We start from the raw sequence: 14,114 nt of genomic DNA on the forward strand, positions 1-14,114 counted from the left end.
CAGTTTGCAAGCTTACGTGGAGACAGTAACACTTAGGAAGAAGTAGACTCGTCCCTTTAAATACAGCAAGTAATTTAGAATTATTCGATCAAATACTTTGAAATATCGAGACTCATTCCCTCAGAAACTTCGAATTTTAGAGACTCGTTCCCTCAAATACTTTGTTATCGAGACTCATTTCCTCAAATACAGCGAATCGTCAGGACTCGTCCTCTCAAATTCTGTTGCTGAGTTTGGAGAAGGGATTAATGCCGCGCTTGAGGGAGCCAAATCTGGTGGCTCCCGAAGTGCGCAAGTCAGCTCCCTCTTCGTCGGGGGAGCTGATGGAGTGTCTGCTCCCACCACAGGCTGCCTTGCGGGAGTCTTCGAGAGTCTGGTCCTCAAAACTCATGTTCGAGATCCCAACAGACTCGTAACTAAGACTCTTGTCAACTTTCTTGTCACTCTTAACGTTTTTCTCAGACTTCTTTTCGCTTTTATCGCTCTTTTTCTCGGTCTTCTCCAGCTTCTTCTCGGCTTTTTCCGCTTTCTTCTCAAGTTTTTCTAGCTTTTTCTCGGCCTTTTCAGACTTTTTTTCGGCCTTTTCTAGTTTTTTCTCTATTTTCTCTTGTTTCTTGTCGATTTTATCCGGTTTATCAAGTTTTTTGCTCTTCTTCCCCTGCTTATCCTTCTTGGACAAACTGAACTGCTTCATGGGCAGCACCATCATGTTTTCCTCCTCGAACTCCTCGCTGATGTTCTTGTATTTAAGTCGGTCTTTACTTCTGTCGCGGGCCTTCGACTTCTTGGCCAGGCTGCTGCTGCTGCCTAGGCTCTCTTCGCTGGAACTCTCGGACTCGGAGGACAGAATTTGGTGAGTAAGGCGAGGCTTACGGAAGGTCGGTGGCGTCATCTTCTTGCCTCCCTTGGCAGAGGTTTTGAACATTTCAGTGTGTGTGTTAAGCATTTCCTCCCTGGCCATTTGGTGCACTTGGCTCTGCAAGGACGAGCTCATGTTGGCAGGAAGCGTCCGGCTCTTGAGTCCTAAAAACGATCGTTGGCTGTTACTTAAAATTGGCTTGAAAGGCACTGACCCAAAAAGGTCTTCGTCGTCTAATTCGTCGTCGTCAGTTTTGTTGAGGACGACTTCGTTGGACTTGCTGGTCCGAGGCGTAGAAGTGGCGGCTTGATACGCTGGGTTAACGTCCGCAGACGACGAGTAGAAATGGCTTGGCTTTGACTTGGGAGTTACTTGAGCAGGGAATGGCGTTTCCACAGGCACATGCGAAGTCGTGTCGTCTAAAGGCGATGTGTTGATTGCAGTTTCGTTCGCTAAAGGCTTGGATTTGTAGTCCACACAGCCAAAGGGTGTAGACCCAAACAAGTCGGTGCTGGAATGCGAGGAGACTTTAGACAACGCGCAGCTTGGTTGTCTGAATGTTAGTGAGTCGACGCTCTGAGACATGACGTCCTTGCTTACGGCAACGTCTGCGTCGCTGGCTAATAGCGTTGCTGTTTCGCTGACACCTTCACTGGTAACGGATGTCCCAGGAAGGGATATAACATGGACGTTGCTCCCAGACTCGTCATAAAAAGGGTTGATGAATGGGTTGCTGGCTGCCGTGCGGACAATAGAGTTGCTCAACTCCGGACGAGGATACACGCCCTCGAAGTCATCAGTCTCAGGAAGTAAACATTTTTTACTCAATGTTACGTTTTCGTAGATGGGGAATTCTTCGGAGGGAGATTCTTCGTAAATGACGTGCGTTTGGCTAGGTCTTCTCTCGCTGTCCTGGTAGGAGGTACGCTCGTCTGGCGAGGGCGTGGCGACATTAAGAGGCGAGTAAGTCGCTACGGATGCCGCAGTTCGAATGGGCAGCTGCTTGACCTGCTGCAGGTGCGTGGAGATGGAGGCGGGCACGGAGAATATAGTCCCAAGTTTCTGCAAAGGGTTCTTGAAGGGAGCCAACGCAAAGACGTCATCGTCTCCATCAACCTCCCCGCGGGTGCTGGCGGACGACGGAGTCATAAGGGGAGGCTGGGGCGGTGGTGGGGACGCGAGGTTTATGAGGGAGGCACATTCCTCAGCGGCGACGGTGGGTGACGAGGCTTGGGGCTTCGGCTCATCACTCGCCATGACAGACTTTTCTTCTTCGTCAAGCACGTCGTCGAGTTCATCGTCAAGAAGCAATGGCTTCTCGCCGTACTCGTGGCCTAGGAGGCGGTCCGGGTTAGAGGCTCTCCGTTTCTCCTGCTCTATTTTGGCGTTGGCACGAGCCCGCATGGAGGCCCTACTGGGCTTGGGCCCACGTCTCGTGGCGTCAGTGCCACCCGTGACCCGAGGGTCCTCCTCGTGGGTGGTGACGCTCTCACACTCTGCGTGGTACACGGACGAACTGATGGTCTCTGACACATCTTCACGTCCTCTGTCGTCGGCAGCTTCGTCGTTGATGCGTGCCTTCAGGTCGCTCGCGGACCCGATGGAGTCGTCGTCGGACACGCACACGAACACCGATTCGGGCTTGCCGTCGACGCCGATCTTGGTCGTGGTTTTGACGGACCGTCCACCCTTCAGGCGACGCATTGCGGATCTCGGAAACTCGTTAGTCGGCACGACCGACCCTGCGTCTCTGTCCTCGTCGCTTTCGTCTTGAAGGTTCTGAAACTTCTCGTATTTTGATCTGGAAATATAATAATAATAATAAATTGTTATTTTAAACTTAAAAATCTTAAAACTAACGAACTAGTAGAACTCAGGAAAAATTTGATAGCGGTATAAAGTAAGAAAAATACTCTCAAAATTATGCAAAGCAAACTAAAAAAAAATTGCCTTCAACACAAAAATACTGTTCCCAATCATTTTTTTTTGATGATTTTAAACGTTAAATTCAAGTCAAAATCCTCTCTGCAATATTGAACGACATATGTTACAGCAACACACATTATCAGATTGGTGTACACTTCCTCCTACAGCAGTTCTCATTTCATCACCTCGAATGGAGGAGCGAACAGAAAGATTTCCTCATCTTACGAAAGAAGTTTACCAAGTCATCGGTTAGCGGCGACGGTGGCAGCAGCGTCTATAACAAGGCGACATTGAAAAGCATTTTAGAGGCTAAACCTGTAGGGTTCATTACCTGTCTTCGAGAGAAGGTCGCACCTTATAGGGTTCATCCATGGATCCCCCGCCCGGTAGGGGTTCATTACCTGTCTTCGAGAGGAGGTCTGGTGAAGGGCGGCAGGGAAGGGTTATCTGCACCACTCTGAGCTTCATCAGCGACATCGTCTACCGCCACCAGCTGCGCGACCCCAGCAGCACCGCCACCTACAGGAACTTCTGAAGACCCAAGGGCAGAGGAGCTTTGTGCATCGTCTGCGATCAGATTTACATCCGCCGCAGGGTGCACCGGAACCAAAATTCTAGTGGATGAAGTCAGGTTGTGTAGGATTTCTGCAGTTTCTGGGACAGACGCAGCGTCATTGTGCGCCATTGTATGACGCCCGACGTGTTGATCGGTGGAGCTGTGGACCCCAGAGCTAACACCACCGCTGACGTTGGAGGGAAATCCTGCCACGTATACACTGCTGGTGGAAGTGGACTCGGCAGGATATTCGTTATTGGTAGCGGCGCCAGTAGGATATACGCTGTTGCCCGGCAAATAGATCCTGCCAGGAGGAGGGAGTCCCGCAGGATACCCGCTGGTCCCAGCGAGTCTGAGAACTCCTGCATCGTCGCTGGTAAAGTTGGGTGGTGGGGATATGACGAGCTGACCTGTGGAGAAGCTCTCCAGCAGGCAACCACCAGGGGGTTTCGGGTCATCTGCGAGACACAAAATAGTCATTTCAAAACCTAGTTTGAAAATGTCTTTACAATGTTATTACAAAATACGGTTTAAAACCTCAATTCCTGATGGCTTATGCAAGATAATACTACACGGTTTTTCAACTGTCAGCATATCACGTTATGAAACTGTCAACTAGGTGCGGTATGGCGACTGTCAATTAACAGGGCACGGTATGACAACAGTCAACAGGGCACGGTATGGCAACAGTGGAAAGATATGGCGACTGTCAACAAAGCACGATATGGCGACTGTCACCTGGGCCCGGTTCGGCAACTGTCAAAAAGGCACGGTATGGCAACTGTCAACAGGGGACGTTATGGCAACTGTCAACAGGGTACGGTATGGCAATTGTCAACAGGGTACGGTATGGCAACTGTTAGCAGCTCATGATATGTCAAGTGTCAACAGGGAAAGCTATGGCAACTGTTAACAGGGCACGGAATGACAACTGTCAACAGATCATGTTGTGGCAACTGTCAACAACGAACGGTACCGCAACTGTCAACAGGACACGGTGTGTCAACTGTCAACAGGGCACGACATGACATCTGTCAAAAGGGCATGGTGTGACAACTGTCAACAGGGCATGGTATGGCAACTGTCAACAGGGCACGGTATGACAACTGTCAACAGGGCACGGTATGACAACTGTCAACATGACATGGTATTGTAATTGTAAATAGGGCACTGTATGTCAACTGTCAACAGGGCACTGTATGTCAACTGTCAACAGGGCACTGTATGTCAACTGTCAATAAGACGTGGTACGGCAACTGTCAACAGGGCATGGTATGGCATTTGTCAACAATTCACTGTATGGCAACTATCAACAGGGCCCGGTATGGCAGTCATATGAGGACGGTATGGCAACTGTCAACAAGATACGGTACGGCAATTGTCAACAGAGAAAGGCATGGTAACTGTCAACAAGGCAACTGTCAACAGGGCATGTTATGGCAACTGTCAACAGAGCATGGTTTGACAACTGTCAACAAGGCAACTGTCAACAGGGCAACTGTCAACAGAGTAACTGTCAACAGAGTAACTGTCAACAGAGTAACTGTCAACAGAGCAACTGTCAACAGGGCAACTGTCAACAGGGCAAATGTCAACAGGGCAAATGTCAACAGGGCAACTGTCAACAGGGCAACTGTCAACAGGGCATGGTATGGCAACTGTCAACAGAGCATGGTAAGGCAACTGTCAACAGAGCATGGTATGGCAATTGCCGACAGGGCAACAGTCAACAGGGCAACTGCCAACAAGGCAACTGCCAGCAGGGCAACTGTCAACAGGGCACCGTATGGCAACTGTGAAAAAGGCACGGTACGGCAACTGTCAACCGGTCACGGTATGGCAACTGTCAACGGGGCATGGTCGAGCAACTGTCAACAGAACACGGTGTATCAACTGTCAGCATGGCACGGTATGACAACTGTCAACAGAGCACGGCCCGGAAACTGTCAACGGGCACGGTACGGCAACTGTCAACAGGGCACGGTATGACAACTGTCAACAGGGCACGGTACAGCAACTGTCAATAGAACACGACATGGCAACTGTCAACAGGGCATGGTACGGCAACTGTCAACAAGGCACGGTACGGCAACTGTCAACAGAGCACAGTATGGCAACTGTCAACAGAGTACGGTACAGCAACTGTCAACATAGCACGGTACGGCAACTGTCAACAGAGCACAGTATGGCAACTGTCAACAGAGTACGGTACAGCAACTGTCAACATAGCACGGTACAGCAACTGTCAACAGAGCACGGTATGGCAACTGTCAACGGGGTACGGTACAGTAACTCAGCAACTGTCAACAGAACACGGTATGGCAACTGTCAACAGGGTACGGTACAGTAACTCAGCAACTGTCAACAGAGCACGGTATGGCAACTGTCAACAGTCAACAGAGCACGGTACGGCAACTGTCAACAGAGCACGGTACGGCAACTGTCAACACGGTACCACCTATAGTAGATGTTTCGAAAATACATTTTTTCAGGTCATCTCGTCTTAATAAATAAAAAAATATCTGCATTCTTCACTTAGAGTCAATTGGGCACTGAGTCTCTCCATTACATCCAAAAGTTGGCCTTGGTGTTCGATATTTGTGAATCAGCTGTTTTTTTTTATTTAGAGATCGGTGATCAATATGTAGGCATCATGCTTCAAATTTAGGCAGTAAGGTTTCAAATTAACCCTGTACCGCCTGACACGAGTAACCGGAGCAATATTGCCACAAGCCTTCTATAATATTTAATACAATATCTTCCGTTTTGCATAATATTGTAAAATACAAATTATCCCCAAAAAGGATGCGTTCTAGTGAGCGCAAAATGACTTGCACTGATGGTTGCCGCCACGTACAACTTTAAAATGTTCTCTGTTGCGTACAAACGTCCTCAGGTTGCTACACTCAATAGTTTACGCACAATTATAATATATGTAAACTATTTAAACTATTGATACTTCATCCGTATTAATAGTTTACGTATAATTTAAGTTGAAAGTTACGTTGCAGGAAAGTGACATACGGCGGTAGAGGGTTAAGACACTAGTCACTGGGAACAGGGTTTAAAATTTAGGATTTGATGCTCTCAAGTAGGGTTAGGAGGACCAACATTTGATGCTCTCAAGTAGGGTTAGGAGGACCAACATTTGATGCTCTCAAGTAGGGTTAGGAGGACCAACATTTGATGCTCTCAAGTAGGGTTAGGAGGACCAACATTTTAGAATTGAGAACAAAATTTCAGGAATCGAGACAAAAATTAAAGATTGTGGCTCAAATATCCGTGTCGCTCATATGCGTCTTTTAAATGTGTTGGAGCATTTCATAATGTGATCCCCAGCCCGTGTTGCCGTGCAGGAGAGGAGAGCAGGAAGAGAGGGAAGAGAAAGAGAGAGGAGGGACAGGGAAGAGGGAAAGGGAAGATGAAGAGGAAGAGGGAAGAGAGAAGAGGGAGGGCGGAAAAAGAGGGAAGAGGGAGGGAGGAGGGAGAGGAAAGAGAGAGGAAGGAGAGGGAAGAGGACGAAGGAAGAGGGAAGAGGGAGAGGGAAGAGAGAGGCAGGAGAGGGAAGAGGACGAGGGAAGAGGGAAGAGGGAGAGGGAAGAGAGAGGAAGGAGAGGGAAGAGGACGAGGGAAGAGGGAAGAGGGAGAGGGAAGAGGGAAGGAGGGAGATGGAGGATGGAGAGGAGGGATAAGGATACTATGGTGGCAGAGGTTAAATGTTTTATTATAGTATAAGGTTACAGGCATGAGCATGTAAATACGGCGACACGGCAACACCGGCCGGTCATGTCAACACGGCAACACAGGCTGGCCATGTCAACACGGCAACACAGGCTGGCCATGTCAACACGGCAACACAGGCTGGCCATGTCAACACGGCAACACAGGCTGGTCATGTCAACACGGCAACACAGGCCGGCCATGTCAACACGGCAACACAGGCTGGTCATGTCAACACGGCAACACAGGCTGCCATGTCAACACGGCAACACAGGCTGCCATGTCAACACGGCAACACAGGCTGGTCATGTCAACACGGCAACATATATTGAGTAGCTCCTATATTAATTAACAGATCTAATTTTATTAATAAATTCGTGTGGGTTAAATAAGTTTAAAAATAACGGTTTGACTTATAACTAATTTGAAGATATAAGAGTATTGCTGCAAAGCTATCATACGTACTATATTTATAATTAATTTAATATAACTTCTCTAATAACGCAGTTGTAAATATCATATTATGATTATTAAAATAAATAATGAAAAGGTTTCAGAAATCGTGCGAAGATAACAAGCGCAGTAAAAGACGACAACCTTCACCCCAAAGACAACAACCAACAACAACCATCACCCCAACTGACCACCATCACCCCAACTGACCACCATCACCCCAACTGACCATCATCACCCCAACTGACCACCATCACCCCAACTGACCACCATCACCGCAACTGACCACCATCACCCCAACTGACCATCAAAATATACCTCTACATGACCAATATGGGCGTACCGGTGCGTAGTTCTCAAGTCCACAATGCTATTCCTGCGGTAATTCCTCCAACAGAACGACACCACAACATCACATTGAATTCATTCCTCGCATCTCCATATGAGGTATTTTCCCTTCATTCCATACCTCTCTCGTCTGAGGTATATTTCCCTTCATTCCATACCTCATGTGGTCCGAGGTATTTTCCGTATTTTACCTTCATTCTATACCTCTCCGGTCTGAGGTATTTAACTCCAATCCATACCTCTGGTCTCACTCTCAGCTGGCAGTTGTCTACTTGGTGCAGCTGGAGTTACCTGATGTCAGGTGCAGGTGTTCAGTTGCTGCAGCTGACACTCTGCTGCTCTGCTGCTGCAGGTTGGGCGGGGACGCGGCCAGCAGCAGAGACTCTGCAGGAGCTGCAGCAGACAGCTCTGCAGCACCGACGCTCGGCGGCACTCCTGCAGCACGCGGGACAATCAAACATTTACTGTAATGTAAAACTTAACTTATCTAATTCTGTACCTACGCGGGACAATTAAGCTTTTTACTGTAATGTCGTTGCTTAATTTATCTAATTCTGTACCTATGCATGCATACCTCTCTATACCTTTCTATACATCTCGACATACTATACATCCCTCTCGATATTTTATACGTATTTATCTGCACCTTTCGACATACTATACATACCTCTGGATATATTATACATACTTCTCTATAACTCGTGACATTTCATACATACCTCTCTAAACCTCCGGCATTCTATACATATCTCTTTATACTTCTCGCATTCTACACATACCTCTCTATACCTCTTGACATTTCATACATACCTCTCTATACCTCTAAACATTTTATACATGCCTCTCTAAACATTTCATACATGCCTCTCTATAGTCAGAGGAGTTCTATACCTATTAGGTTTCAATTTCATTACCAAATCACAAATCAAACGGATGAGGAAGTAGGTATTTTTCGTTCTAGCTTCTGCACGACAAATACGATTTTGCTTACTGAGAAAATAAAAAAATGTACTGATTTTTATTGAAGATAAATTTGATAAGACCTTGCCACGTTGTGGGAGGAGGATACTAACCAGGAGGGTAGAAGGGCGCGGCGCCGAAAGGATCGTCTTCAGGGTTAGGTTCGTGTGTCCAGGACGAGCAGTTCTGGCTCAGTCCCCCTCCGTCATCTGAACAATCATAGAAAACGAGTCATCGAAATATCGTAGAAAATAGCGATTTTGATGGTAAACTACGCTGTAATGATTCAAAACTACCGGGCATTGGTTACGACTTACGTCCTACGGTATTGGAGTAATACAGTAATAGGGGATTAGGGGGCGGTGTTGCACCGTAGGGTGCATGGGGCCATGTCCCACACTCCCCCACGCAACACTCACAGCAGTGGGGCCCGTGGGGCCATATCCCACACTACACCCGCAACACTCACAGCAGTGGGGCCCGTGGGGCCATATCCCTCACTACCCCACGCAGCACTCACAGCAGTGGGGCCCGTGGGGCCATATCCCCCACTCTCCCACGCAACACTCACAGCAGTGGGGCCCGTGGGGCCATATCCCTCACGCAACACTCAGCGCAGTGGAGCCCGCGGGGCCATATCCCNCTGTCTCTTATACACATCTAGATGTGTATAAGAGACAGGGGCAGGGGTGTGCAGCCCCCCACACCACCCCCACCAGCTGGTGGCGGGCCTTCCATCTGCACCATCTGATGGGGGTTGTCGCGTACCATCTGATGGTGATGGTCGGGGACCATCTGGTGATGATGGTCGGGAACCATCTGTTGGTGATGGTCGGGGACCATCTGTTGGTGATGGTCTAGGACTATCTGATGGTCGGGGACCATCTGATGGTGGTCAAGGACCACAATCTGCTGATGGTGGCGCCGGGTAGGGGTGTGGGGTGCGCAGTCCTCAGCGCTGCCGCAGCGGGAACTCCCAGGTTCACAGGACATGTCGCCCACAGGACCAGCGTCGTCCACAGGACCTTGGTTGCCGAGAGGACCAGCGTCGGCGGTAGGACCGACGTCGTTGAAAGGATCAGGGTATCCTGCATTGACGCAAGGGACCTCAGCTTTAAGAGGGACTGAAATATTTACGCATAGGTATTTATTCAGGTATTTTTTCGTTCGTATAGGTATTTTTTCGTCAAATATTCGTAAAAATAGACTGAAATAAGTACTATTTTGTACGGGTTGTGCAGGTCTCCTGTACATGCGGCGCGTGTAGAGGTAACAATGGGAACAATTTTGTAACCAACCAAACGGTGATGAGGGCAATGATGCAGATTAGTGTGGGTTAGTGCATACTAGTGCAGAGCTATGGGAACGAGTTTATGAAGTGAATTAATCTAAAAGGAAATCAGCAGATGATAAGCAATTAATGTAAGAAGCGTTCAGCATTGGATTAGCCGCAAATAATATAAGTAACTGAGTGTGGTGCGTGGTAACGGCTGCGGTTATCACCAAATTAATAAATTTATTGAAGATTAATTAATTGGCGCCGAAGAATTGGACATCACTCGATCAAGGTCTGCGTTTATTTCGTATTGACACGGCCTGGTGATGGCATACAAATGTGGTCGAAAACTTTCCGGTAGTGAAACTTTTTTGTACGTATAGAATTCCACCATTGGAGAACCACATAGAAACGGGCTACGGCCCCGACACAGGCACGGGTCTCAGCCCCCTACACTGGCACGGGTCACGGGTCTCAGCCCCGACACAGGCACGGGTCTCAGCCCCCTACACTGGCACGGGTCACGGGTCTCAGCCCCGACACAGGCACGGGTCTCAGCCCCCTACACTGGCACGGGTCACGGGTCTCAGCCCCGACACAGGCACGGGTCTCAGCCCCCTACACTGGCACGGGTCACGGGTCTCAGCCCCGACACAGGCACGGGTCTCAGCCCCGACACTGGCACGGGTCACGGGTCTCAGCCCCGACACAGGCACGGGTCTCAGCCCCGACACTGGCACGGGTCACGGGTCTCAGCCCCGACACAGGCACGGGTCTCAGCCCCGACACTGGCACGGGTCACGGGTCTCAGCCCCGACACAGGCACGGGTCTCAGCCCCGACACTGGCACGGGTCACGGGTCTCAGCCCCGACACAGGCACGGGTCTCAGCCCCGACACTGGCACGGGTCACGGGTCTCAGCCCCGACACAGGCACGGGTCTCAGCCCCGACACTGGCACGGGTCACGGGTCTCAGCCCCGACACAGGCACGGGTCTCAGCCCCGACACTGGCACGGGTCACGGGTCTCAGCCCCGACACAGGCACGGGTCTCAGCCCCGACACTGGCACGGGTCACGGGTCTCAGCCCCGACACAGGCACGGGTCTCAGCCCCGACACTGGCACGGGTCACGGGTCTCAGCCCCGACACAGGCACGGGTCTCAGCCCCGACACTGGCACGGGTCACGGGTCTCAGCCCCGACACAGGCACGGGTCTCAGCCCCGACACTGGCACGGGTCACGGGTCTCAGCCCCGACACAGGCACGGGTCTCAGCCCCGACACTGGCACGGGTCACGGGTCTCAGCCCCGACACAGGCACGGGTCTCAGCCCCGACACTGGCACGGGTCACGGGTCTCAGCCCCGANATGTTTTAATATATTTCGTGTATATCTTTATTGTATTGCTGTCTCTTATACACATCTAGATGTGTATAAGAGACAGTAACTGAACAGATCCAAAGAGTTACAGAGCCTTTAGAAAGAGAAATGTGAAAATGGCAAGATAAGGAGAGATAATTTCGTGCAGAGGAATTGCATCATGTAATCATTTCATATTCCACAGCGTCCAGTTGCCCATCTTTTGTATCCTGTTTCACACATTATCGTTTCATGTACACGTTCGCTCTTCATTGACCAGACTGAACACATGCTATTCTGGACAAAATTGCGCGAAGAGGGTAACTCTCTTATTCTGGTGATGGCACGCCTCATCCTTACACACAGACCGAAACTTGACTCAACTAATATTATATGATAATATTTAATATTATTCACCATTATTTACATGCTACATGAAGGTATGGTAATAGGTTGCTGAATGAGAGGAGTGCGCTGCGCATCGACTTGCAACACTAGAATTTGAACGTTTATCAAACAACACGAGACTGCAACCACGAGAAGAAAGGATTGCACGAGGGGTTATATATTCGCTGCGTTGAACACTGAAAAAAGTACCTTCAATCGCTTGAATTGTATGGCTATACAACCATGTTATTAGTGCCTAAATAGTATGAAAACGCTGCAACGTTATCCGTACCTGAGTTGTAAGTATAATCTTTACAGTACAATTGCTTGCTGAGTTACATTAGCATTCAGAAGTTGTAAGTTACACGTTCATCGCGTACAAGTGCATGCAGCGTCGCAAGATTATTTCTTCAATGAAGGCTGATTATATTTTATGTATGAACTTATAGCTTACAACACATGACTACGGCTTAATTTTGATCATAGTATAGATAACAAAATATCCTTGGGTTCAGCATAGCTAACACCGACAGCGCTAAGAACGATGTTAACAACGCACACAGTTAACTATTCGTTTTGTATGACCTATCCTAGATGCATTGTACACTAAATGCTCGAGTAGCATGTAGCAGGCCATCGTATCCTAAATATAATACACTTTAAGTATCCTAGATGCCCGAATCGGATATAAAATTAGCTCGTATCCTAGATACACTGTACCCTAGGATGATAGATGCCGGGTACAGGCGCAGTTCGTATCCTAGATACACTGCACCCTAGATGCCCGAGTCGGGTACAGGCGCAGTTCGTATCCTAGATACACTGCACCCTAGATGCCCGATGTCGAGTACAGGCGCAGTCCGTATCCTAGATACATTGCACCCTAGATGCCCGAGTCGGGTACAGGCGCAGTTCGTATCCTAGATACACTGCACACTAGATGCCCGATGTCGGATACAGGCGCAGTTCGTATCCTAGATACACTTCACACTAGATGCCCGAGTTGGGCACTGAAGTTTTCATATCCTAGATGCATTGGTTGAGCATTGCACGATATCGTATCCTAGATACATTATAGAGTATCCTAGATGCTCGCGTCGCAGTCCAGCGTTGACTAGATACACGCGTGGGAAGTGGCAAGATGGTGCCATACATAGTACGGTAACTATAGTACGTATCCTAGATACTAGTTGTTTTAGATCCTGCACTATATGGTATCCTACATTCACTATAACAACTAGAAAAGGATACGAAGGAAGGCTATGAATAATGATACAAGAGGTAGAAATGTAGGAGGAATAGAGGAGTTTAATGGGGAATATTTGAGTGGGAGCAGAACACACGAGTGGGATGAGGGTACAGGAGAGTGGGAGGGAACAAAAGGAGTGGGAGGAGTGGGAGAAGGGAACGGGAGAGGGAGAAAGGAACAGGAGAGGGAGGAGGGTACAGGAGGAGTGGAAGGAGGGCACCATCACCTCCCTCTCACCATCACCTCCCTCACCACATCGCAATGTTCACAATATCCCGCGACTGGGTAAGCGTCTGCGAAAACGTGCGAGGAACGCCTTGCAAGTAGAGAACTTCCGGCAAGCTGTATACACGCTCTGTTATGTACGATATATGCTGCTGGCTAAATTGAGTGGCTATATTGCATTGGCTATTAGGGGTGGCTATACCTGGTGGATATATCTGGTCGCTATATGGAGTGGCTGTAACTGCTGGATATATCTGGTCGCTATATTTGGAGCTATAAGGCGCAGCGTGACGTAGCAGGAAGTCGCGGCATATAAACATATAGAGCCTTTAAATAAATGTTGATCTGCTGCCGTGTTGAGACTCGATGAGGCGGTGAGACATGCAGAGCACTTGAGGCATTACGGCTACTGCCTACACTTCAGACAGTTGATGGCTACTGCCTACACTACAGCCATTACTTCGCCAGCCATGTTTGGCTTGACGTCCATGTCTATTTGGGCCAGATCTACAGCGCCTACAGAGATTCTATGGGTAAAGGTAAAGAGGAATGGCTAAGGTGGGTCACTAACACCTGAGGTGGGTCACTAACACCTAAAATGGATGACAAACTAACACTGAGTCTTGAGATTAGGTGATGAGTAAAGCAGTGCTACCGCAAACGCCCGGTTCAGGGTTAGGAGGAAACAAAGGATCAGGGTTAGAGGGGAATAGAGGGTCGGGGTTAGAGGGGAATAGAGGGTCGGGGTTAGCAGCAAACACGTGAGTACCAGAGTTAGAAGAGAAAATAGGATCAC

The 14,114-nt window shown here is 48.9% G+C and overlaps 2 protein-coding genes across 2 annotated transcripts; one reads left to right on the forward strand and one right to left on the reverse strand.

Moving 5' to 3' along the window:
• Positions 1-214: 214 nt before the first annotated feature.
• LOC108682669 (nucleolar protein dao-5) lies at positions 215-9,031 on the reverse strand (the record flags this gene model as incomplete). The annotated part of the gene is given in 4 exon segments (XM_018171881.2): positions 215-2,660; positions 3,187-3,799; positions 8,154-8,297; positions 8,936-9,031. Coding segments are annotated over 2 exon segments (2,730 nt in total).
• A 1,110-nt stretch (positions 9,032-10,141) lies between these two features.
• LOC125179007 (putative per-hexamer repeat protein 5) lies at positions 10,142-13,895 on the forward strand. The gene is made up of 4 exons (XM_047884029.1): positions 10,142-10,153; positions 10,482-11,445; positions 13,181-13,455; positions 13,743-13,895. Exons 1-4 carry the CDS (start codon positions 10,142-10,144, stop codon positions 13,893-13,895), a joined length of 1,404 nt encoding a protein of 467 aa, XP_047739985.1.
• Positions 13,896-14,114: the final 219 nt, after the last annotated feature.

This window comes from Hyalella azteca, unplaced genomic scaffold, assembly GCF_000764305.2.
Source record: "Hyalella azteca isolate HAZT.00-mixed unplaced genomic scaffold, Hazt_2.0.2 contig14329, whole genome shotgun sequence".
NCBI classification, from domain to species: Eukaryota; Metazoa; Arthropoda; class Malacostraca; order Amphipoda; family Hyalellidae; genus Hyalella; species Hyalella azteca.